The 25,529-nt window shown below is 37.1% G+C and overlaps 1 protein-coding gene across 1 annotated transcript in view; it reads right to left on the bottom strand.

The window, feature by feature from the left end:
• Nucleotides 1–2,044: 2,044 nt before the first annotated feature.
• The window catches only part of AQR (aquarius intron-binding spliceosomal factor), a 55,548-nt gene continuing 32,063 nt past the window's right edge, over nt 2,045–25,529 (bottom strand). The window contains exons 23-35 of the mRNA XM_040602547.1: nt 25,011–25,121; nt 23,358–23,467; nt 20,105–20,240; nt 18,492–18,701; nt 17,530–17,667; nt 16,640–16,711; nt 13,225–13,412; nt 11,413–11,584; nt 8,709–8,879; nt 7,893–7,978; nt 6,913–7,087; nt 5,715–5,828; nt 2,045–2,564 (exon numbers count right to left, since the gene is read on the bottom strand). Coding sequence (XP_040458481.1) covers nt 2,316–2,564; nt 5,715–5,828; nt 6,913–7,087; nt 7,893–7,978; nt 8,709–8,879; nt 11,413–11,584; nt 13,225–13,412; nt 16,640–16,711; nt 17,530–17,667; nt 18,492–18,701; nt 20,105–20,240; nt 23,358–23,467; nt 25,011–25,121 — 1,932 coding nt within the window. The 3' untranslated portion in view covers nt 2,045–2,315. The remainder of the gene's footprint in view (nt 2,565–5,714; nt 5,829–6,912; nt 7,088–7,892; nt 7,979–8,708; nt 8,880–11,412; nt 11,585–13,224; nt 13,413–16,639; nt 16,712–17,529; nt 17,668–18,491; nt 18,702–20,104; nt 20,241–23,357; nt 23,468–25,010; nt 25,122–25,529) is intronic.

The following is a 25,529-nucleotide window of genomic DNA, read 5'->3' as shown; positions in this document are numbered from 1 at the left end:
ATAAAAATTATTTTGGTGGAAAAGACAAAGGTGAGCCTTTACAAAAAATAAAAAGTAGAACCAAAAAGCTCTGGGGGAAAAGCAGCCCCTAACCTTGTACTCCAAATTGAAACTTCAGGAATTTTCCAACCACTGCTACAGGAAAACATCATTTTCCAGGCTATTGAAAATGCATTATCCTAATGCTATCACATCCCTGAAAAAAGTAGAGTTCATCATATGGAAGATGTCAGCAAGAATAATGAATCACTTGCTCAGTTCAAGTCACCTCAACAAAACCCTCTGCCTCTTCCACAGGTGGTGCTTGGTCCCTCTGAAAGCTGTGCATTAAGGCTCATCAAACGTTTTCAGTTGTTCGCTGTTCAATTGTCTCTTCCTGCACCCCAGCCAGAAACAACCTCCATTACAACTCCACTCACCATTTTAGGGCAACACTGAAGCCTAGGATGACTATACTTGGCCATTGTTCTACAAGGGCTGAGCCAGAAGCAACCACGTGTGCCCGGGGCCCGAACACAGACACAGCACCGCACAGGCAGGTGGAGTCACAGCTCATTGCAAACTGTGCTCAGCTCAAAAGGGTCTTTGCAGCTCCTTTCAGCTTCTGGTGCTTACTAATAGTCATTCTGTCCTAATTATTGATAGACTGTCAGTGAAATTATCCATTCTAGAAAAAAAACCCTCCAGAACCCAATTTCTAAAATACCAAAGCACAATAAGTGACTTTCGGACTCAAATATTTATAGAAAATAAGCTGGAAAAAAAGATGACAACCCTTAACAGAGCTAACCACTTGTGGCCTTAAGGCCCTGTATTATTTGACCCTGCATGAATATGTGAATGTTACTGCATTAAACTTAACACCCAAATGTTCAGCACTAGTATTTGTTCTCCCAAGGCAGTCAGTTTGGTAATAAACAGTACAATCCCTTCCAAATTCCAACAAGCAATAAAAGAATACCAATTCTGCTCAAATGATTAGTTTCATCTGGGAAAACTTCATTTCAGCAAACGAAAAACATAGAACACTGTGTACCAACAGCATTAGGATTTGTTACTCTTGAGCTCCCCTCTAACTGATGGGGAGAGAATGATTTCAGGGGGAGCGCAGATGAGACCTCAGCATGCACCCACAGGTGTGCAATAGACATGTTTCATGGAGCTTATATTTAACTTCGTACTATTTCTTTTTTCCTTATTATACTACAAAAGTATTAAGAAAAATAAAGAACCTCAATGCTATTAATAAAAGCCTGTAAGTTAATTATTCTCTAGTAAGTTTAATAAGGAAATCCTGGCAGCTTCACAGCTGCAACACTTGAAAACCAAGCATTTTCCCTTTAGCAGCAATAATAGGTGTGCTTGAAAATCTACTTGGAAATTCCTAAGTCTTATTGAACTACTGACTAACTTGCCAAGTTGGCAGGTATTCTTAATGAACCAAGGAGAAACCTTTCTCTAATCACTTTATGAAGGATGCACACTTGGAAGTCACCCTAGAAAAAAACCTAAAACATTAAACCACTATGTCATTAACAACAATATCATAGTTCTGCAAATCCTGCATTCAGGAAACTACTTCCCTTTTTCTTCCACATGTGGCTTTATGCTAGGCAATTACTGTGTCCTCTTAAAACGGAATAAATTTATTTCAAAACACTATTTAAACAACAGTACTGTTGAAAAGCTGCATCCTTACTACTTCTGTAAATAACCATCAATTAAAAACAGCATCAGAAGTCGCTAAATACCTGGGCCTCAAGAAATTCTGAGAACCTGCTAAGGTCCCCGTTCAAAAAGGCTTTTACACACTTCAAAGTCCCATGGTAATTCACATTACTCACACACACACAAATACCTCACTGAACTTGAGCCTACACCTAAGATACCATCTCAGTGTATTTGAGCACAGCCCTACATAAGGAATTCTCCATTGTAAAATATTAAGGAAACTATAAGCAGTGTCTGACTAATATCAAATACACTTAATCAGTGAGATTTAATGGGTAACGCAGTGACTGAATTAAAGCCAAACACTCAAAACTGGTATAAAAAGCATCTTTACTGAAAAACTTCTGAGAATGAAATTGCGTATCCATTAATCAAATTACATTACTGATACTGACAAGAATTCAGTAAAATGTTTGCCAAACCTTCTGCTCGTCCACAAAGCATTCAGTGAAAAATATACCCAACAGGTGATGTTACACAAGCAAACATTTAAAAAAGTCAATGCACAAACAGCAATTACTTTTCTAACTGCTTTTTTTCCCCATCTGTTCTCCAAAACATGTAGAGGACAAACATCCCGTGGATCACTTTTCAGTCTCATTCTCAGGTTCGCTGTCTCCACTATCACTGTCTCTTCCCGGGTGTTCTGGCATTGTTCGATGTTCATCCACTTCGGCCACTTTCAATTCTCCTTCCTTTACCACTTCTTCCCCTACCTTATTCTCTTTTTCTTCTGCATCTTCCTGCGTGTCTTGCACTTCACTTTCTACTTCAGTCTCTTGAGTCTGAGTAACTTCTGGTTCTTCAATCATGGCAGGTGGGGGCAGTAAACGCTAGATGATTAAAAAAAGAACTTATTTTCAGTTTTTACAACAAATACATCTATTCGGGTGCCTATTCCTATTTTAGGTTGGACTGTTTCACCTTATATTTAGGATTTTGCATTAGATAACAAGTTAACAAAGACTTAAAATTTAGAAGCCCTAAACATTTGAAGGCACTTAACTCCTCTATAAAAAAAATAATTAAGAATAATCTTGGCTCACACAATGGTCTTACTAGACACATTTTTAGCCTTAAAAGAGGGTGTTAAGAACTCAGTACTTCTAATTCAAGTATATCAAACACATTTCATTATCCCAAACAGCCAGACAAGTAATAGGGCTATAGTAAATCCCTACTTGGAGCAACAGGCACATTCCTACCGTAATCTCACTGATTACCATTTCAGACTCCTATATATGTTTAACTTGCTTTTTGAGGCCTTTAACAGGCCTGTCTTTAACAACTCATTCCAGTAATTTCCCCTTGAAATACCTTATAAAATGCTGTGTGAATGTTACCCATAGGTACACAAGTTTCACAGCTGTCAAGTTCCAGTAACAGTTAAAGAAGTGCTTACACATTTATCACGTAATACTTCTAGAAAAGTAATTTAGTATATTCCAAGTGTTTTGCTCACAACCAAAAAGAGTAGTTTGCATACTATTATAAGCAGCAATAGTAACTGTGTCACAGACTTTGGGGGAAAAAAAACTCAAGAATACACTGAATTAAGAGGATGGATGAACGCTATACAACTCCAGGTTGTACAGAAACACTCATACTTCTTGCAGACTGACATTATTTAATGACTTGATGGATTTTTCCTTGGAACGTTGTGAAGCATTTTAATTAAATGAAAGTCGATAAACCTCCCACGGTTGGTTGTTTAGTTTTGTTTTGCTTGAAAGCAACTTGGCTTCACGTGACTAAATGTTTAATTACAGTGAAGTCTTACTGCCAATTAGATGACACTAATACTACAAATTTCTGACAAGCATAGGCAAATCTATGAAGCAATTATAACTGCCAGCAGAGATATGAAAAGCGCTTTTTTGTAGACTTCGATGTTATCATACTGGTGTCTCTAATTAATTGTTCACAGAAAAATTGTTTTTCAAAACCAGATATGCTTTAATTACAAAAATATATTCTTGATGCATGAAACAAATTCAGACTCTTTCTTCTTAGATTTAGTTAGATGCATGTTGTGCTTCGTGACTACTACTGTTAAGACTAGCGTAAAAGAAAAGGAAAAATATCATGTTGTACTAAATAGGGCAAAAGAAACGTAACGATGCTTTTTTTTTTCCCCCCCCAGATTACTTTTTGGCTTCTGCTGCAAGGAGTATGTGACTCATTGCCACAGTAGGAAAACAGCAGTTTTGTAACTAATTTTAGCTAGTACTGAACAAGAATAGGATGCTAAAAAGTAACTGGTATTAGCAGAAGGATTGGATCCATATCTGATAAAGATGTCAAGCAAACTCATCTTTTGGTAAAATTTAGATGCTGTCATCTGCTTTTCAGGACATGTATTCACTTCCTAGTTTTGACAGGGCTATTCATTTACATCTGAATGTGACTAAATGCAGTGTCCATTGAGTCTTCATCACATACAATCTGCACAGTTGAGAGATCTCTAACTATATTAGACAAATTGCCTCCAAAACAAGTCACATCATATGCTTATTGGACTGGGTTTCTAACAGCAGTGTGAGTTCTCACTACTTTAAAAAAAACATACAGTTACAAGAAGAGATTTTAGCAGTGTCACTCCTCTTTCTCCATCCCCTTTTCTTTACAGCAGATAATTAGAGCACTTCCTCAAAACAGCGAGAAAGTATCCTGTCCACCTGGCAAAGGCTTCTTCTGCATAGCAAAATACTCCAAATCTGGCTGAAGCTATGCCTCCCAGAAAAAAACCAAATCACTGGGTAAGAACTGCAGAGAAAAGGAAATTTACTATTTGAAAGCCTGACATTCAGTAAAAGGAGAAGTTTTGGGTTCTGATCTCTACCGATTACACTGTTCCATATTAGGTGAAACAGTCAGTGGAAGGTGGAAGGAAGAAAGGTGATGGCAAAAAATCCTTGTATTAAAGAACAGAACCTAGACCTCAGAGACAAGTTCCTTGGACTAATCTGTTTAAGGATACAGAGCCATGCTACCACTCTCTTCTCACAGTCAGCTAATGCAGAGTGAGGAGTGCCCTTTTACATACATCTTTTCCACTTTTGAAAATTCTTCAGAAGAGAAAAAAAACGAGGGAACTGCAGAGTACCATGAAAGAACAAATTAGTGGTGATATAATCATGACACACCCACACATTAAGTGAAAGGTTATGCAGTTGAGCACTAGCATTTAAAACCTCTCCCTTTCTGTTTACTATCAACTACCTCTAGGCATTTACAGATCCAAGTATGCTGAGTAAAGGCAGCTTTCTGCTCAGCATATCACCTAAACTACCTTAAAGCTCTGCTTACATACGTAAGATGACAAGATGTTTCTGTTGGGTTCTGAATTCAGCTTCAGGGATTAAACATGAACAAAAACGGGTACAGAAGGGAGAAAGCATCTACAACTGCTTCCAACCTCATGCTACTTTGCTTGGTGCTAAACTAGTGCTGAAAAAAACCGCTCCAGAATAAAAACGCTACAGCTGCTAACCAGCAGGGATAATAGAGTGAACTAACATGGTTAAAATGGTTCCAAGACATGATCTGGTCTTTCTATACACTACAGGCTTGTCATGAGAACCTCTACTGCAAAACATTGTTGCACCATGCTGTGGTGCTATAATACCACTAGCTGCACTTACCTGAAACACAGCACACAAGTTTACTTCAAGTAAATACTGGTCAGGCTAGTTCTTTACTATTAATGATGAATTTTTGGGCCCAGGCAGAGCCATGTCCTAGCACTTGGTATCAATTACTGCTGGTTTTGGGGACTTAAAATGGGGCTTAAATTACTAAAAGACACAGCTGTTACTACTGCAAGATTTTAAAAACTTCAATGTTCTCACTCCCAGTCATAAAACTTCCTTGAATTTTACACATAATAGGAAGTCTCAAATCTCAACAGCATCTCACGTCACTTGCTAAAAAAATCAGTTTTACTTTAAACACACATCTTCCAAAAGTTAGAAGGTCCTTACCTGTTGATAGTGGCGTGTACTCTGTATCATGTGCATATACATATTGTACACAAAGTTAGCCATTTGAGGCATGTTCTTAATAACATGTATTTGATGAGATGGTCTTTCTCCATTCTAAGGAAGGGGCAAACAAGCAGACACTCAGCAAGTAAAGCAAAATAACCATTATTCAAAGGTTATTTAACTATATTAGAAAACAAACTCTTAAGAAATGCTTTTAAAGGAAAAAAAAAAAAAGCCTAATTCTTTGGAAAGATAGGAAGTATAGGTCTTACACTTTGGGGAACTGGATTAATCACAATACTGCAGCCCAAGGAAGAAACTTCAAATGGAAAGGTCAGGTTCTGATGCTTACTCTATAAAGTACATTGTGGACTCGAGTCACTTAACATATTGAGGCACAAATAGTTTACGATCAGATTAGGACCTAGCCTACTTGTCCACCACAGTCCAGCTCCTTCTTGCTCACACTCACTGACCGTGCCCACCACATTCTTTGTTGCACAGTGGACCTGAAAGTTTGCAATGAAGGGCTCCCTCCCAAACTTGTCAACAGCACTTAAGACCAGGGAAAGATCTGTAACAATTTTGAGTTCATGCAGGCACCCCTTCTCAAAGCTCAGGAAGCAATGCAGATGTGCTCTTCCATTTCTTCATTTAGCATCTTACTCTGTGTCCTGGGCTTACATGATCAATAAAAACCCTTCCCTAAAGATCTAGTGCAAATCATTATGATTCCTATTTATGAACCTAGTTCAGCAACAAAACTCTTTTGTGATTCTGGCCTCAATTTAAAAAAAGTTGATTGGTTACCCTGAATTACTCAGTCAAATGTAATTTTACCTCTTTTAATGAGAAGCAATTAGCTTTGTGTGGCCCTTCTTCTATTTTTTAGATAACATTGTTTCATAACTAAAAATTTACCTATTTATCACAAATGAAAATTATTTATTGACTTACACAGGCAGAACTTAGGAAAAAAACCCAGATGCAACAACATATTGATGACTAAGTTTTGTGGAAAGATCAATTAAAAACAGTTAGTGTGTATCATGATAAAAGCTAACTCTAGGTACATAATTATCCAAGAGGCACTGGTTTAGCAAAGAAGATGGTCCCACCTCTTATAGCCCACTCAAAGTGGGCAAACACCCCCCCCCCCATTACAGATAGCAAAATTCAGAGCAGCTGTTCCTACCTGTCTTGCTGTTGGAAAACATTCTGTGGGAACAATATGGAGGTGAAGTGGTCGAGCTGTGAGTTGGCTGAAAGCTGGAGTTAGCTCAAAACAGTTCTGGAACAGTGACACCCTTGCAAAGATATAAAGCCCGAGCCTGGCTCTTGACATGGCAACAACTAATCGTCGGACATCCCTTCAGAAAACAAAAAAAAAAATCAATCACGTTCTTTTTCACTGATGACACAGCTCCAATAAAAATAACTAGAAGGATGTAGAAGTCTGAATTAAAGGAAATTATTATAATCATCTGCTAAAATACCATTTTGTCTTTAGATTTTCTCCCTACATACTGTTTCAGTAACTACCAAATCCTTGAACCATTATGTAAGGGGGTTCACTGTACCAACAATGATTATGAAAAAAATCACCCTTTACTATTTTCCTAGACTTCACAAGAAAAGATAGACACTGAGAAAAAAATCATAACAGCACTTCTGTATCCCTGAATGAGTAAATGTGAGTTTGGTAACTCATCTAAATACTGCTGATTAGACAAGTCTTCCTCCACCCTACCCCAAAACTGAAGTGCCAACTTTTGAAACTACACATAATAATGTAATGTGAGCAGTGACCAAACAGTTCTGAGACAAAATAAACCAAAGGCTTGCTTACAGGGAGGAGTCTATGAGAAAATTTAACCCTGCATTCACTGAACAAGCATTACATGCCTATTGTTCTACTAGGGTGAAATCAAGTCCAGCCTATCTGCAGTAATATAAACTAGTTATAGAACAAGAGCCGTTACCGAAGGATAAAGTGGTTGTGAAGAGGGTACCAGTTATAAAAGGAAGTATGTCTGAACTTCCAATACATAACATTAAACTTCATTTCTACTACGTACTAAAATAATTGAACATGTTTGTATAATGACTGTGAACATCTTTCTGATACAGAAAACATGTAGTTTAATGACACTACAAGAGTTTCTTCTTACATACCTAAGGTGGCCTACAGCTTTGGTACGCACTAGTGAAAGGAGAATATAATCATTTTGTTGACCTTGAAATCTGTCCACAGTTGTTACCTAGGGAATCAAAAACCAAGAAAAAACCTCCATAGGTTAATCTTTGCCATTTCAATTAACAGTGACACCAAAATTTTAACATCAACTTCAGACTGAGACTGCAGTAAAGGGGAAGAGAAAGGAAAGCACTTTAACTCTGGTTAAGTAGGTCTTTAACAAAAAAAATCATCAGCCTGTTCTTTCTGGGAGATGTTGGGAGGAGCTTTTGGCTGACTGTATAAAGTTTCTGTTACATTTTTATTCAATTCAGGCAGCTAACAGTAAGGTACTAACACTGAAAGATTGTTGAAAGCCATCAGTTTTACAACACAGAGTTTTAATGTGCAGAATTAGTATCAGACTTTTATAACCATGTTTTTTATTTGTTTCATTAGATTTTATCAAGTCATTTCCACTCTGAGTGGATCTTCCTGAAAGTGTGGGTTTGGGGTTTCTTTGGTTTTTGTCTGGTTGGGGTTTTGAGGACTAAATAAGTGACAGTTGTTCTGTCTCATGTAGTCGGTAGCCTTTCCAACTTCACCGATTTCAGTTAATTTGTATGTCAAATTATAAACAGGCAGAAACAAGGGCACTACTCTATGAAATTCCATAGAATGTAGGTTATTGAATGTGTAGTTGACCAGGGAATACTTGTGCAGAAAGCTGTGAATCTATTAGTCTGTTCTATAATATAACAATTTAAAAACAAACAAACCAGAACCACTCTAATGACTGATATTTTAAAAGTCACCTTGTTTGGCCGTCCAATCAGTGGATTATGTCCACACCGCTGATTAATGACATCACGAATCAGATGCTTCTGTCCATTGTATGTTGTCAGGATACTTATCTTGTCTGCAGGATAACCAAGCAGGCACATATACATGAAGACTGCCACAACATACTCTGCTTCACCAAGATTCTTAAAGTTTAAAAGAGGAGAAAAAGGCGTTACTCATCTTGTAGGGTTGAAAAGAACACCACCTCTGATGTTAACATGTATTTAGACAAAAGCCTCAGTGCCGAGATAAATGTCTCTAGATCTGGTGGGTTTTTTGCTCATTTAATAAAAGCCATTTTGAAAGAGTAAAAGAACACTTAACTTCATTTTGATTCCTCTTCAGAAAACTGCTGAAAATACCTACATCGATATTGTTAGCCACTGATTGACACCTTCCAATATTCATGCAGAAGCTCCCAGTTTTATTTCAACAACATTAAATTCTAAATACTTAATAGTGCTTAAATACAATAATAATTAAATGTTAAATATAATTTAGTTTTATGGACCAGTAAATATTTACACATTTGTATCTACATGCATTAAATGCTCATAGCTGTCTGCACAAAGGAACTGTCACCTTAACTATTATTATTGCAGAACTCAAACAATATTTCATTTTTTCCTTCTTAAAGGTCCCATGCCCCAAACCCCCCCACCTGATAGGTAAAACTGGAATTATTTGTTAAAAAGTATTAGAAGCTGATAATCTACAGATACCTGTATGTAAATACAGGCATTTAAAAAACACTTAGTGCCAATATAACATGGTTCCAAATATACATGCAAACAAGTTGCAGTAACTCACTCTCCAGTAACCTGAAAGTAAAAATTAGTTGAATTCGAGTAAGTAAATTTCTTTCAACTATTAATTAGGAAAAAGACATCTAGATTATTAAATCCAGTTATTTCTATAGCAGGCCATATGCTTACTCAATTTCAAATGACCAGCTATTATTTTGTATTTCCTAACTTTTTTTCTGTGCCATAATAAGAAATAATGTCTGTCCCAAAGCATCACTCTTTTGGCTACAGGAAATTTTGTTCTATTTCCAGACTGAAGTTATTCATAGCCTGTTTAAATCCATTGTCTGTCAACAAAAATTATCTTTCAGGTTAAAAAGCTGTTCTCAATTGCCGACATTTATTCCTGCTCTGTTTATACTGAGACTCTTATCCCCACTTGGCATACATTTGACTAGGCTGGACATACCAGCCTCATTTATTTTTTCTTATTAAATGGCCTCTGCATTACTTGGGAAATGCAGTTGCCAGGCATATCAAACACCTGTGGGTGTAAAGCTATTCCGCAAATTTTAATCCCCTTTAAGTCTGGAAAGAAACACCCAAATTCACAAAGAGAAATAATACATGGCATCAAACTGTTACCTCATGAAAAAGCATACAATGCCACAAACATACTCTGCTAATATCTCTCAATCCTCAAGATCTTCTTTGGCCCAGGAGTGGTCTAAAGCAGTGCTCAGATTCTCAATTACCAGAAACCCATTTTTAAGGCACTAATTTCAGCTGTTCCTGTTCCACAGGACAACTTTTTTACTACTTGTACATTACAGTGTTAAGAGCTTAAAAAACAAAATCAAAAGAAACTCTGCCCTCCAAACAACTCTGCCTTCAATTTAGATGTGAGTGGATTATGACTCACTGTTGCTTTCTTCACTAATAGCATACTAGTTTGTATTTAAAAACACCTGAGAGGAACCCAAGCAAAACTTACGAATAACTTTTACCTTTTAAAAGAATAGATTAATATAAGTCTCAATGATCTTCACAGGGGGGAAAAAATGACCATGAATATTATCATGTTAAAGCCTATTCTTTGCTTTCCACAATATTAAGCAAAATATAAGGTGTTAATTCCATATTTGAATTAAACCATTAACCCGCACACAGCTCCAGCTTCTAAATTTTCCAAAACCCAAACTGGTGATTTAGGCACCAGAGTCTGTTTCATCACTGTTTTTAAAACAAGAAAAGTAAGAAGACTGAAAATATAAGCACCTCATTACAAGGTTTTCCTGTATTTAAGGGAAACAGACAGAAGCTGTTGTTGATGGCTTAATTTGAAAATTTAGTTCAGAAATGCCAAGGCTAGGGTTTTTTGGCAATTTCCTTCAGCCTCAATGTCTCTCTGCCTCTTAGGTACATTTCTTTTAGTACTGTTTCATTCTTTGAGGATTGGGCTTTTCAGCATTCTTCCATGTACATCAATACAGCACCTCTTCAAACTCACATATGTGTCACAGGGCAAACTTCAATCCTTCTTGTACAGGGGAAATGCTACTGTTTATTTCACTATCATGGCAGTGGCAGTACAGCTGAATTACAATGAACTTTTAATTTGCCATAGGCCAAAACAATGTTTCACAATGAATTATAAACCAAATCTCACCCCTCCCATAACGCTGAGAAAACACAGATATCAAGCACAGTCATTCACTTTAAGCAAAAAGTACAACATAATAACTTACCATTTTCAACATTCAAAACTCATTAAAAGCAGAAAAAAAAAAAAATCATGCGCACATATGACTCAATTATCTGAGAACATGAATTAAACATCAGTTTACTGTATTTTGATAGTTTGTCTTCATTGCAGATTTAATAAGCCATAACCAAATCAAGTAAATTATACATATAATACTTCCCTTACCTGATAGAAATAAGGATTGGGTTCAGATTCTCCCACACCATTGAAGTCTTCCACATTTATAAGCTGGAAGTCATACAAAAACCCTGCATTGGCTGTTCTGAACTCCGGCAGAAGCTGCACATGAGGCAGGTTACCCAGATTCTTGTAACGCCAGTTATAGAGGTTACACAAACTGTTCAAAAACACACAGACAAACCCCGAATAGTTAAAGCTGGCTCTTGAACTCATTCAAAATAGTTCAGATATGGAAGCATTGATCTTGAAAGTGAGGGGTTCTGTGTAGGCTTTCAATGAAAAAAATTAATTTTGCTGGATAGCCTGTATATATATATAAATGAACATACACAAGCTATCCAGCAATTTTTTATTTTTAAGTTTTGATTCTGTTTGGTGTTCTATCACAGAAAACTTCAGATTTCACTGCAGTGCAGTACACTCAGCTTTTCAGCCTGTTCCAGTTCATCAGCTTTACATTGAAGGGTACAAATTTTGCAAAGGAATCTAGTAGGAATTCTCTTTGGTAACAAAACTTAAGGATTATTAATGCTTCTTGACCAAAAGGAAGGAGTAAGAGAAAAAGGATTTTCTGCATTATCTTCTGTAAAGCTTCTTACTGCAAAAAAAGAAATTTTATTTTGTGTACTGCCATGTATTAACATGAGATGTGAAGGAAAGCAATCAAAAATCTACCCAATTCTGAATCATCTCTGGTACTTATAGGGACAGTAATATAACAAAAATGCCTCATCCACAAATGCACAACAATGTCCAGACCAGATAAAGTAGCAGATAATTCATGGTGAAGCTACTAGCTACATTCAGAAAAGACAAAGCATAAGGAACTGTGGAAAAAATCCTTGAAATTGCCTGCAAAGAGAAGGAATTCTGCTCTCTTATCTCAAACAGACTTGCTGAGATGTTGCAAAGTAGTAGATGGCAAAATGAATTTAATTTATCATCATACTCAGATATAATCTGCATTTTAAAAATCATACTCAACTGTTGTTCATGTGACTAGGAAGTAATATTCTACCACCCCTAACATTTCCTACATGAAAAAAAAAAAAAAGGTTATTTGTATGGTTCACTCCATTTTATGCCTAAAAATTTAGGATTTATAATTAAACTTAAGAGCCGCAAGATTTCATATGAAGTAATTTTCTCTTTTTTGTTTTTTCTTCCCTTCTTAATACAACACCACAAATATGCACTTTACACAATAAATAAATTTGACATCTAAATTACCACAATGAAATGACAAATACATGGATAAAAAAAAGGTATCTTACTAGAGAGACACAGTATCTCTTTCAATATAAAAAAGGCTTTACACTTTTGCATGGACAACCTGTTTGTCTCAAATCAAAGCTAAAGCTCTGCTGAAATACCACAAGGAAAGCATCCTTTTGCAGACTTTAAGGGAAATATTTTATAGTCAAATCAAATCTTTATTTAGCCTTGATTATACTAAATACATTAGTTTAGAAAAGGAAGTTTCTGCAAAAAAGTCTCAACTGCAAAAAGCCCTAAACACTTAAGACTACTACCATTCTTTTCAATATTTTCATTAAAGTACTCATACAATAGCAGAGTACTACTATGTAACAAAAAAGAAAGTAAATCTGACTACATTTCAGCAAAGTAAAATCTGCCTTCCCAGTCTAAGCTGAAACAAACGGAACAAAACAACTGAAGTTTTGCGTATGTAATTTTGTAAGCTTGGTTTTTATTGTTAGGACAGGAGTTTGCACTTTTCCAATTTTTCATCTGGTGATTTCTTACAAGCTAGATATGCAGTTTTCTCTGTCTTACCTTGCTCTTGCTCTTCCCTGTGCATCCAAATCAACAGTTGGCACTCCAACACGAACAAACCGTGTAAAAAGAGACTGCTCCATGTTGGAGTATTTTTGAAAAGCCATGTTCTTAATGACTGGTGGCAACTGATGATGGTCACCAATCATAATCCACCGCTTCAAACGACTGAATCCATCCTGGGGGTTCTAGATTTAAACAATTACAACTATTACAATATAATCGAGGCACTCAGTTTACAACACATTAATAGTCACACTGGCTGTCTTAGTCTAAGCCCTAAACAAATTTCAACATTTGTTCTTAAGCTACACTGAACTGCAGCCATTTTAAAGACTTTTAGCTTCTTTCCAAACTACTACCAGAAAAAGGGAGTAAAAGAATAAGTGTTTAAAACAAAGTCTTGTTTCTTACAAAGCAACATGTAAGTTTATTAAAATCAGTAGAGAAACATCAGAATAAATTTCATATTATTTTAAAGGCCAAAAGTAATATATTTTCAGGTGACAAAAGGAAGAACCACAATTACAGAAGTTACAATAGTAAAAATACTCCTGATTTCTACACAGTAGTGTTATCCTAGAACAGACCTTTAAACGTTTATTTCTTGGGTTCTGAGACAGTGAATATGAACTGCCTGAAGCATCTGAAACAGTTTTAGTGCTCACACACCTAAGGCACAAACCAAACCTGCCTTTCAAGTGTCTCTTTAGTTCACATGCTTCACCTGTTTACCTCTGGAATTCCCACATGGCCTTTTCCATGACCAGGATGTGCCTCTTAACTAATCCTCACCCTAGCTCTTGGACTGAAAGTGCTTCAGTATGTTTGTTGTCCTTTCCCCACAGGAGCATATTCAAGACAAAGCCTGAAGTTCCTTTTCTTGCCTCTTGAAATGGAAGAGCTCTTAAGCCCTCTCTGATTAGAGAGCAAAGAAGGAAAACTGAACTCTGGACTGTCTAGCTCCTCAGCCCTAAAGATGTCTTAGTAAGAAAGTAAGAGGACAGAAGTAATTTTCAATGGCATGGAAAGAGATCTAATTTTTTTTTTTTCCCCATTCTATATAACCATTCTGCTCTTATCATCAATTTCAATCTCGAGCTCTCTATAAAGAACTCTGTTTTAAAAAAATTCTTACTCTGAATTGCAAGTGCAAGAAATCAGGTACTACTACTTTGTAAGCCTAGTTCTTTAGGTTTTGTTAAAAAAACCCTCAGTATTCCAGGACTATTTGGATGGCTCTTGTAAATAAGGTCTTGTAGATGGAATAACCCCAGAATACAGCTCTGTGATGAAATAATCTGCTTTAATTACACAAAACTCTCCAACTTCTGCATTGCTTACGTACACTTATTTCCCCTCACCAGTCTGATGCACCTGGTTATTAAATGTTCATTCAAACATCTGAAAAACACTGGAAGATACTTATTTCATGAAATATAGTAATATAGAAATATAGTAATGAAACCCATGGTAAAAGCCACACAATTTATTCACTACATAGCACTGCAGTACAATGTTGTGTTATGATTTGTGAGAAGCCTCACCCAACAGAGGCTTGCTCTCCAAACACCCCAAACAAGACTGAGAAATATGTGCTCCTGTTCACAGTTCAGGCAGTATTTGGAGTTTAGAGAGTGAATTAGTTGCCTACCTGCTCATAATTATCAAAACTCTGCAGTCTTTAACATACCAAGAAGGTGTTACAGTACCACATTAATGTCCCTAAAACTTAAAAACCTACAGAGTTAAGCAGCAACTGAAAACAGGACTTGGGTTTAACAGCAATATGGTTAACTTGGACACACACATTCTTTTGTGCACTAGGCCCATACTGAGTTACTTTCCTGCAATTGTATTCTACTCTCCATTGTTAAACAGCAAAGTGAAAAATTATGAGCTGTATTTAGAAATCATATCAAATATTTCATGGAGCTTCTATCACGCCTTTTCCAATTGAGATTAACTTTCCTTCAGAATGAAAATCCAAAAGCTTGGATGTGGTTTTCTAAGAGACTTAAAAATATTCCTTTTCAATAAAAATATCTCCTCCGGGCAAAACTTCTGAAGGAAGCTTAATTTCAGATCATGAGCAAATGCAGACTGTGTATTTTTCAGAGTCACTAGAGTAAGAATCAAGTCCACAGTACAGACTGTCTTCGTTTTACTGATTTCCCACACATCAGCTTCTGATTTGCAGCTAAAGAGTTTGCACAGAGTTCCTGAGGGAGCCCATACTTCACTTCGAGAGGTGAAATTTTATCTCATGATAATCTGAGATTACAGAGCCACAGATGTTTGAGAAGCACATTTTCCTTCCTTATGAAATCCTCTAGCTCTTAAAAAGAGGAAAGTGATGCCTCTCAAGTTGCTAAAAGCAACCACAGATAAATAGTCTTCGCTGGAGGCACAAAAAATTTCAAGACAGTCTGAGTGAACGTGTTGAGTTTAGAAATGATTACAGTAAACAACAAAAACAAAAAAAATTTTAGGGAAACATACTCAACTTTAAAATTGGCAGTGTTGACCCTCTATCACAACAACCCCTTGTGTTACTGAGCTATTGCTAACCTGGCTTCCTACAGACTGTACTGTAAGTATCCTATGGGCCACATGAACTTCAGTTTCCTTCCTTCCTTCTTTTCCTTAGCAGCACCTTTCCAGCTGCAAGACTTCCATTCAACTGTATCACAACTACATTCCTTTATCTACCAACTGCTGGTTTGCCAAACAGTGTACAAGCTGCAGCTGATTGCAGGCTAAACATTTACCAATGAGCTGGACCAAAGTTGTGGAATTATTGGGCAACAGTAGAAGCAGAACAAGTAACCATTTCTTTTCTTTCTGTGGAGGTGTAATATCAATTAGAATATCTCTTCTCTATCTGGCTTCAAGTTTCCTTAAAGTTGTAGGTACTTAGTATCTCTCCAGCTCTGTTAATCTTGAAACTGACCAAACACCACAAGCAGACAGGATAACACAGGGCAATTATGTAAGTCTGATATTCTTGGGAAACAAAACCATTATTTAATAAGAAGTAATAATGTAAAAAAAAATAAAATATTAGCAATAATCACTATCAAATGAGATAGAATAAAAGTAACAAAGCCAGGACCTAGTTTACATGAACATGTTCACTCTCTCATTTTCAAAATTAAAATCTGCTAATCCTACTATTTAGTCAATAAAACCAACATTTTTAGAACCATAGTAGCTTACTCCGTAATACTAAAACCCAAGGATAAACAACTAATATAGAACAATATGAAAGTTCTTAACTGTGCACTCTAATGGCAAACATCTGTTCTAGGTTACTTTCTGCACAAGACATTTTCCTTTTAATATTCTGTATTGTTTAAAACCACAGACTTTCATTTATCATCTTTTGTAATATGTTTTATGATTCAGGTCTAACCTGCAACAGGAGAGGTATAAAGGTTTCGATCTCCAGAATTTGAGCAGACTCCTCCATTAAAATGTTGTCATACTGAGAAAGAAAAGAGATGCCCATCAATTAATAACAATTAATAACATAATAATGCTGTTATTCAGCCTACCAAAAGTAAACACCAATTCCTCATTTGGTTTTTGATGGGCGGGACAGTTACTGCAGGATTTTACCTTATAGGCACAATATCAGTAAAAATCCTTCTACATCAGTGGCAGATCCATCTGTACCAATCACGGCTTACATCTAGAAGGAATCCATGACATGCTTCCCATATGCCACAACCCATCCACAAGAGAAAACCTTTTTGCAGTGGAACAAACTAATTTGGTATCTTTGCACTGAAGCAGAAAAGCAGCACTTTCGTGATTCAATGCAAGTGTATTATCAGAGAAAAATAATACCGAAGGAATTATTGGCGGTGAGCTTTCATCCAGAAGTCTGTACTAAATTAATACCTATCATTAACACTGCAGAGTGAAAACAGCATGGCATCATAGTTCATTTTTAAGGTAAAGAAAGTTATAAAGGCCATGTTTTTTCCCCTCAATTCTACCTTTGTTTTATTACTCAGTCATATCACTGCAGTTCCATCTAACATGGCAAAAGTAACTTTTCTTTAATAGACATGCACTATTAAGCATTTTCATGTATGCAATAGCTTACAAGTGATCTCATCTTTTACTTACAGAAGTTAATTTTTTCTTTACTTACAGAAGTAAAATTACAAATTGAAACTGGTAAAAAAGCTGTAACTCAAAATAATCTAGTTGCCTAGATTTAGGACAGACAAAAAGTTTATACAAGTGGCAGGAGGAATCAAATCCAGAAACCAATTAGTGTAGTATAATCATTACTTTGAAACCTAATTCAACCAGGTCATGTCGTTTCAGAGCAGCATGAGTACAAGTCATGGCAATGATTTTTGCTTCTTTCACCAACAGGTATTTGGATCTATCCAGGCCACTGCGGAGAAGTTCAAATGCTCTGAATTCCTATGGAGGTGAAAAGAAAGTCAGAATACAAAAAATTATTGCTTATAAAAGGTATTCACTCAAACTATCTGGCCACCTTCTTAATATAATTAGGTAAGAGAGTTAGGAGGTATCTGCTGTTAACAATCCCATCTGAATAATACTTTTAAAGCTAAACCTGGAAACCACAATATTACAAAAACCAATGTTTTAAAAATACATCAATGAATTCTGCAACCTGTGTGCATATATAAATTTGCAAACAATTATTCAATTAATTCTGAGGAACCTTTTCAGAATCCCCCAAATTTTTGTTCTACTCTATCTTCCTGTTCCATACTTTACCGTATCATAACATCACATCAACTTCAGTATTAGAAAGACCACCACAGTTAATATAACCAAATGATACACAGGTCACCTTTACCCTAACTTTTAAAAGCCTCTCAAGCAGTTCTGGGAAAAACAGGAGATAATCTGTTTAAGTTACTTCTAGGTTACCTGATTAAAGGCAATTCACTGTAAATACAGTGACCCTGTGAGGATCAGAGGAACAGTGATAGGGACACCAACCCTAGTAACCTAATCAGTGAAAACCAAACTGGCAGAATGGCTGCTTCCCAAGATAAAAAAAAAACAACAAACAGATAAGCCCCTTGCCTCTATTGTGAGATGTGTCTATATTACTCAAAGGTGTAAACTCTCACCTGAATGTCCTGCAAACTAATGAAGATACCTAGAGATACGTACTCCTTTTAGGATGTAGAGCAAATGAGAATTTCGGAACTGTGTAAAGTTTTTTATAGGATCAGCAGATCCACTTACCTTCCAGTGACATGTCTTACCTCAAGCTGAGTGAATATTTTCTTAACATGCCTAAAACACCCTTCAGCAATTTCCATATCTTCTTCATAGGATTTGCCTTTGAAAATTGGTTGAGGCGCATTTGCAAAATACTGGTGAAAAGGAAAGAAACCAGAGACATCCGTAACATCTGGCAATTTTCCACCTTTAACTTTCACTTTGCTGATATACTCCTCCCAACGAGACATTACCTATGGCAAATAAAAAAGTCAGAATGTCACTTTCGTATCATAAAGTCATTTGCAAAGTGTAGTCTTGCACATGCAATATTGAAAAAAAATAATATCACAAAACAAAGTTATGTCTAAATTAGCATTTGACCTTGTATCAGGACAACACTTTTGAAGCTGCCGTGGGTTGACAGCAGTGTGTCAACCTGGAGTGCAGAAGGAATGGGGCTTATTCAAATTCATAACATCGCATCTCTGCCAGCCCTTCCTCACGCTTCTCCCCTGCTCTGGCATGGGATTTCCACAGGCTGCAGCTTCCTTCAGGGCACGTTCGTCTGCTCTGGCATGGGGTCTTCCACAGGCTGCAGGGGGACAACCTGCCTCACCATGGTTCTCTCCATCAGCTGTGGGGCAATCTCTGCTCTGGTGACAGAAGCACCTCCTGGCCCTCCTTTTCCTTCTGACCTTCATGTGTGGAGTTGTTTCTCACACTGCCCTCTGCCCTCAGCTACTGCTCATTGGGGTTTTACGTATTCTCGAAGATGTTTTCACAGAGGTGCCATGAGTGTCACTGATGGGCTCAGCTTTGGCCAGTGGTGGGTCTGTGGGAGCTGGCCATGTCCAGCACAGGGCAGCCCTTGGCCTCTTCTCAGAGGTCACTCCTGCAGCCCCCTGCTACCAAAACCTTGCTGCATAAATCCAATACAGAAGCTAATCACTTGATTACCTCCACTTACAGTACGTTGGCTTAAATACCAAGCGGCATTCTTTTGGAGGAAGCTGAACCAAAAGATGAGCCCTAGCAGTGCTCCTAGCACTCTTCAACACCTAACTTCCATTTAGGTTTACGTGCACACTACAGCTAACCTAGAGTAACATCTCTAAAAACACACACAGTGCACACATTTGATCCTAAGTACCACTCTACAAGTCTGCTTAAGCCACACTAATTGCTAATGTGAAGCATGTCACTGAAAAATACATGGAAGGGAAATGAGGGATATACAATATATAGAAAATCAACATTTTGTATATTATGCATCTGATTTCACACTGGCATGTAACGCCATAAAAGCTTTCTAGTGGGACCACTGAGTAGGTGCTCTAATGTTTGTCCAAAATGTAAAGCAGCCCACAGATCTTCCTATCTGAAGGAGAAACTTCAGGTTAGAATCCTTGCTAGCAGTCAAGATGTGCAGCGGTGACAGCCTTTCAATGGGTGAATCACCAGGCAGGATTTAAAGCAATAGCAATACAAGTAAGTAATGTCACAATTGTAACTTTGGCTGTTACTGTATTTTAAACCACCAAAGAAAATGCTTTTTTTTTGGACTCAATTCTCAAAAATTCGCTCCAATTTCTACAAAAGTGTTTCATAACATGCTGAGGTCATACAGTCTCTGTGGAAGTATTTCTGTCCTTACTTGGTATAAGAAAAAGTGGCCAGCTGTTTCACAAGTGTAAGAAACATCTCCTGGGACTCCAAGACTCTCTTGCAATCGCCCAACTTCTCGTAGAAGTTCAAGTCTTCGAGCTAGCACATAATTAACTCTTCCGTACCTACAAAATGGATCAAATATAATTTTTGTTTAAATGTATTTAATTTGCAACTGTTTTATCTAAATATCACATTCAGAGATCATAAAAAACCAACACCCCCCCAAAAAAAACCCCATAACTACTACCCAGTTCCAAAAACTAACAACTTGCCACACAGTATTTTTATCAGTTGAGCCCTAATAATTTACAGAGCTATGCAAAAGCCATTACAGTAGAAAAAGCTTCTTTCATTCCATCGCTATAACAAAAGCTTTCCTAAGTGTTAGTAAATCTGTAAAGCAGAAAAGCATTACTTCCAATGTACCATTCATGAACTATGGTACACTACAACTTACACAAATACAAGCAAGTTATACAAGTCTGTGGACCATCATAAATAGAACCTACATCCCAAGTTTCAGTATGATAAGGCTGACTTCCTTTGGCAATACACAAAACATTTTGCAATAATGCTTAGCCCACCATAACTGACAGGTCTGCATCCACATATAAGAAGTCCTGTACTCATCACTGCCTGTTGAATAACTTTTACGACTTTTATGATTAGTTTGTAACCTACTCCTTCTGTTCTTCCTCCTCTTACACAGTTTAAGCTCAATTTTTTTCCTTTACAAATCAATTTTTTTACTCCATACAGTCCCCCACCCCCAGAAGCAGTACAAGAACAAAAATCACTTACATTACTAAAAAAGAAAACAGATTAAAAAGTAGTATAAATGGGTGGATTTAAAGTAGTGAGAGGAACAGGACACTTTCTTTTAAAAATGCATACATAGTTAGAAGCTCAAATGTGAATGAAGGCTAACTTTCAGGTTATTAAAATTACCCTTCATAAAATACGCTTTCTGCACAGAAAAAACCCAACCCAATCCCTGGTAATCACAAGGTTCTACTGTCTTATTTAGAAGGATAAGAGTAGTTAAAACTGGAGATTTGAATTTACTAAGACACAACTGAATACGACATTGTTCTGGAAAACTGGGAAAAAAACAATTTCCTTAGGAACTATGACAGTTAAGATCCTTGGAATACTAAGCAGGTTTTTCTTCTTCAGTAAAACTAATCTATTATAATTACATGTGACTGCAACCAGTTTGTTGGAAACCTCACACTTCCAATGTCCTCTTGTTTCTCACAACCTAAGTCGTACATCCTCTTATATGTATTTGTCCATTGCTACGTAAGTTTTCTTTAGCTATGATTCCCTTTGTGTTTAGGTGGCAGTACCAGTTTAACCAGCTCCTCTCCACCTTATGTTCTTATATCCCCTGCCCCACTTTGCTGTGCCTGCAGAGGGAGCAAAAAAGGAACACAGCTCTCAAGCAGAAGAAATTCCTCGAGCAGTACTGTGCCCTCTAAAGCAGCCTGACACAGAAAAACCATGAACCCAGAAGCAATCTAAAAACAAACGAAAGACATACAGGAAATAAACCTATCCTCTCAGTGTGCAGTGCACCTTTAAACATGTTCCTCAACCCTTGTCTCTCCCTCCCAAACTGCCAGAACCCACAGGACTTCCAGTAATGTCCCATAGGTCTGGAGTTACCTTGAAAAACAATGAAAACAGAAAATGTAGAGCAACTCAAAGAAAACTCCTTTTAATGATGAGCCCTACTGTTCAAGGAATACACTAAACCATGGATATTACTAAATAAATACCTTCCATGGCATCATTGCACTAAGATTTTGGCTATCAAATTTCTGGAATAATGTGACTATGTCAAAGCATTCAATTTAAAAAAAAAAATAATCATAAAGTATTTATTTTGCTAACTGAAACTCAACTATGCATATGTGGGTAGCTTCTAGTGACTATATCTAATTTTTACTGCAGCTTTTGAAGTCAAAGTATTGCTTTTATAATCTAGTACTGGAAAGTTCAGTTATTTCCAGTGCATGACCATTATACCCCCACTTAGAATGTGTGAAGTGCTACTGATGTCAATTGGACTAACAAGTGACAAACTTTCAAATATTTACAAGAACAGGTTCTTAAGTCTTTATCGATATAGAGTTGATAGCTTTCCTTATGTATATATTCTTCAAAACGTGTTATTTGCCAATGAAATAAGCAACTTTGTAGTTAAGCATCATTCTGAAGAATTAAAAGCAGAACGTTTAATTTAACATTTATATTTATTAATGCAATATTTACCATGCCAGCAGAAGCGATCTTTTATCTGTAGAAAAAATTTTTAACTGCACAAAGTTACTTTTCTTATTCAACATTCTCTCACACAACCAATTAATTCTATGAAGTGTATACGGGCCCAGAAAATAACAAACTACTTTTATTCAAACAGCTAAGTTTGTGAACAAGGAACTGACGGATTCTGCCTTTGGATTCTCAAGGGAACACAGTTTCTCTACTGAATAAGAGCCAAAATTACTTACTCCTGTATTGAAAACAAGTGAACTCTGTGTTACTAGGATTCAGTAATATGAGAAAAGTAAAAGCTTCTCAAGCTCAGCTCATTGCTCATTTACAAGGTAGGATGGATTCAACACATACATCTTGCTACAATGTTTATGCAAGTGAGATTATCATTAGCACCTCCTTTCTCACTGTCCTGGTTTAACCCCAGCTGGTAATTAAGCACCATACAGCCACTTTCTCAGTCCCCACTCACCCTGAGGGATGGGGAGGAGAGTTGGAAAGGAATGTAAACCTCAAGGGTTGAAAGAACAATTTAATAATTCAAAGAGAATAAAAATGAAACATTAATAACAATGATGACAATAACAGTTATAATGAAAAGGGGAAGGGAAAGAATAAAATCCAGAGGGAAAGGAAGAAAGGAACACGTGGTGCACAACGTAACTGCTCACCACCCACTGACCCATGCCCAGCCAGTCCCGGAGCAACAACCTCGCAGTCCCGGCCAACCCCCCCGGGTAGATACACCAGGCATGACGTCCCATGGTATGGAATCCCTCTTTGGCTAGTTCAGGCCAGCTGCCCTGGCTGTGTCCCCTCCCCGTTCCTTGTGCCCCTCCAGCCTTTTTGCTAACAAGCCCTGAGAAACTGAAGTCTCACCTCAAAGCCAAACCACAACGCCATATACTAGCTCCTAAGAAGATAATTAACTCCATCCCAGCTGAAACCAGGCCACTCACCTGCTGAAATCTTTCTCTGTCTCTAATTCCTCTTCTCCATGACCCAGACGCAGGAGGTGGCGCTCATCAATGTCTAGGGCCATGATTTTTTCAAACAGCTGGTTCAAGGCCTAAAGATTGACAAGAACAGGAGAAACTAGTTTTTAGAAGTTCAGAGGCTCTTGCAGGGAAAAACTGAAGAATTACTAGTAAGCCAGCTAGGAAATTATGCTTATTTTGGTATAAATGGAAGCCAAAGCAAACATGAAATTAACACTGTAACTAGAGCTCTTAATCTTGACAACAGGGAAATTCACCTACTAAAACTCCTGTATTTGCATACTTTATACAACTATCAAATTTGATTTTACAATTTTAAGACAAATTTAAAAGTTGATTTTATCACCTAGTTAATTCAGTCGATAAAGCTATCAGTTTACAAAACTGCCTCAAGAAGCACACTTGGTAAACACTGGTTTTGTTAGATGACTTTAAAATGACTTAAACTTCTACTGTACATTAGAAAAGTGTGATCCAGTACTGACTGGCAGGTACTGTGACTCTATTCCATACAGGTAAATAAATCCTGCTGAACTAAACTTCAAGGTGTGCTACATCTCCTGCCTTAAACTCTTCAATTCTCTAACAGCTTAACATCAACTGCCCAATTCAGTGTCTTTCAAAGGAGTAAGTTTGTAAGTACTGGATCATCAAGTTATGAAACTAAGAGTAAACACGACCAAGCTCCACTTTTACTTCAAGTCAGCTGGAAGTCATCAAACATGCTGAAGAACAGCATCAAGTTATAGGGAAAGAACCCTGCTGAGATACAGTTTATTTCCTGAAGTAAAATTTCAAGTTCATATTCTCATGTAAGTCTTGTCTGGTAAGAGTCTCCTACCTGTCTCAAATCACGTCCTTTTCTCCTCAAGGGACATGCTCTCACCTTCACTGCCTGTTACTCTCCCACAACCCACTGCAGACTGGCCTGTATTATTCCAGGTTGTAACTCCTCACCAAAAGGAAGCCCCATCCACCATTCAGTGATCAACAGCATAAGTGCCTGTTCTCACTTTGACAGAAAAAGATTAAATGTTTTCAAAGTGGTATGTTCAGTTAAGATAGCTCACAACTGAGATAGGGTAGGCTAATTAGGGAGACCAGAAAATAGATGACCTTGGTTTCCAAACAAACCCTTCCAAACCAGATGCTGATTTAGAGTAAGAGTCTTGAAGACTTTTATCATTTTTATTTTACATATGATTGAGAATTAGCAGCTAGACTCCATTTCTAATGACTGGGAAGCAAGCATTCCGCTCAGGAGGCCTTTCCTTAGAAGCATGAAGCACAGGACAGCCAGTGTCCAAAAAAGCCAAGTGGCGAAAATCTGGCACACATGCAGTAAATGTGCAACTGTAAGAACTGTGCTGACACTTTTTCAAAATACTTCCAAATTTCTGACCCCAACCAGTTAAATCTATTGAAAACTTCTGATGAATAGTTCAGAATTAAATTTAAAAAGTTAATTTCACATTATGAAACTGGCAAAATTGCACCAAAGCCAACTCAGGTTTTCATTGTGGAGACAACTGAAATCCCAAACCTACTGATCTCAATACTTGCTGTTCTTCTTGATTTTAATTACAGAAAAGTTTCATACATGACTGACACTACCTGATTAGAGTGGGTAACTATAAGAGTTCGTTGTTCTGGGAAATTGTGATAAAGATTGGAAATTATCTGGACTGCTACATCAGTTTTTCCAGTACCAGGTGGACCCACTACCTGAAAAAAAATTAAAACCAAAAATCAACACACAATTTATCCGAATATTGCACAATACAAAAATATAGCCAGTTGGGGAAAAAACCCCAGAACAATCTCATGAGACACTGACGTTATACATTAACAACAAAAAAGTCTTCTGTTTCATGTACAGTTCCTCGCTGGCTTCTGTGAACTTCAGGAATATGTACATACACCATGAAAGACTGAGCCTAATGCTAATTGAGATTTCTGCCCAAGAGGAATATGGTAATTCCGCAATCACTGGCTGGCTTTTGTGAACTTCAAGAACACGTACATTATGTCATAAAAGATTAATTCATATTAGTTAGGCAGATTCCTGCCTAAAAGGAATATGGTAATCCAGCATATGAAATACCATCCTGTTTCACAACCCATGAAAACAGA

This window comes from Falco naumanni, chromosome 7 (genome assembly GCF_017639655.2).
Source record: "Falco naumanni isolate bFalNau1 chromosome 7, bFalNau1.pat, whole genome shotgun sequence".
NCBI classification, from domain to species: Eukaryota; Metazoa; Chordata; class Aves; order Falconiformes; family Falconidae; genus Falco; species Falco naumanni.
This window is presented reverse-complemented; position numbering and strand designations above follow the sequence as displayed.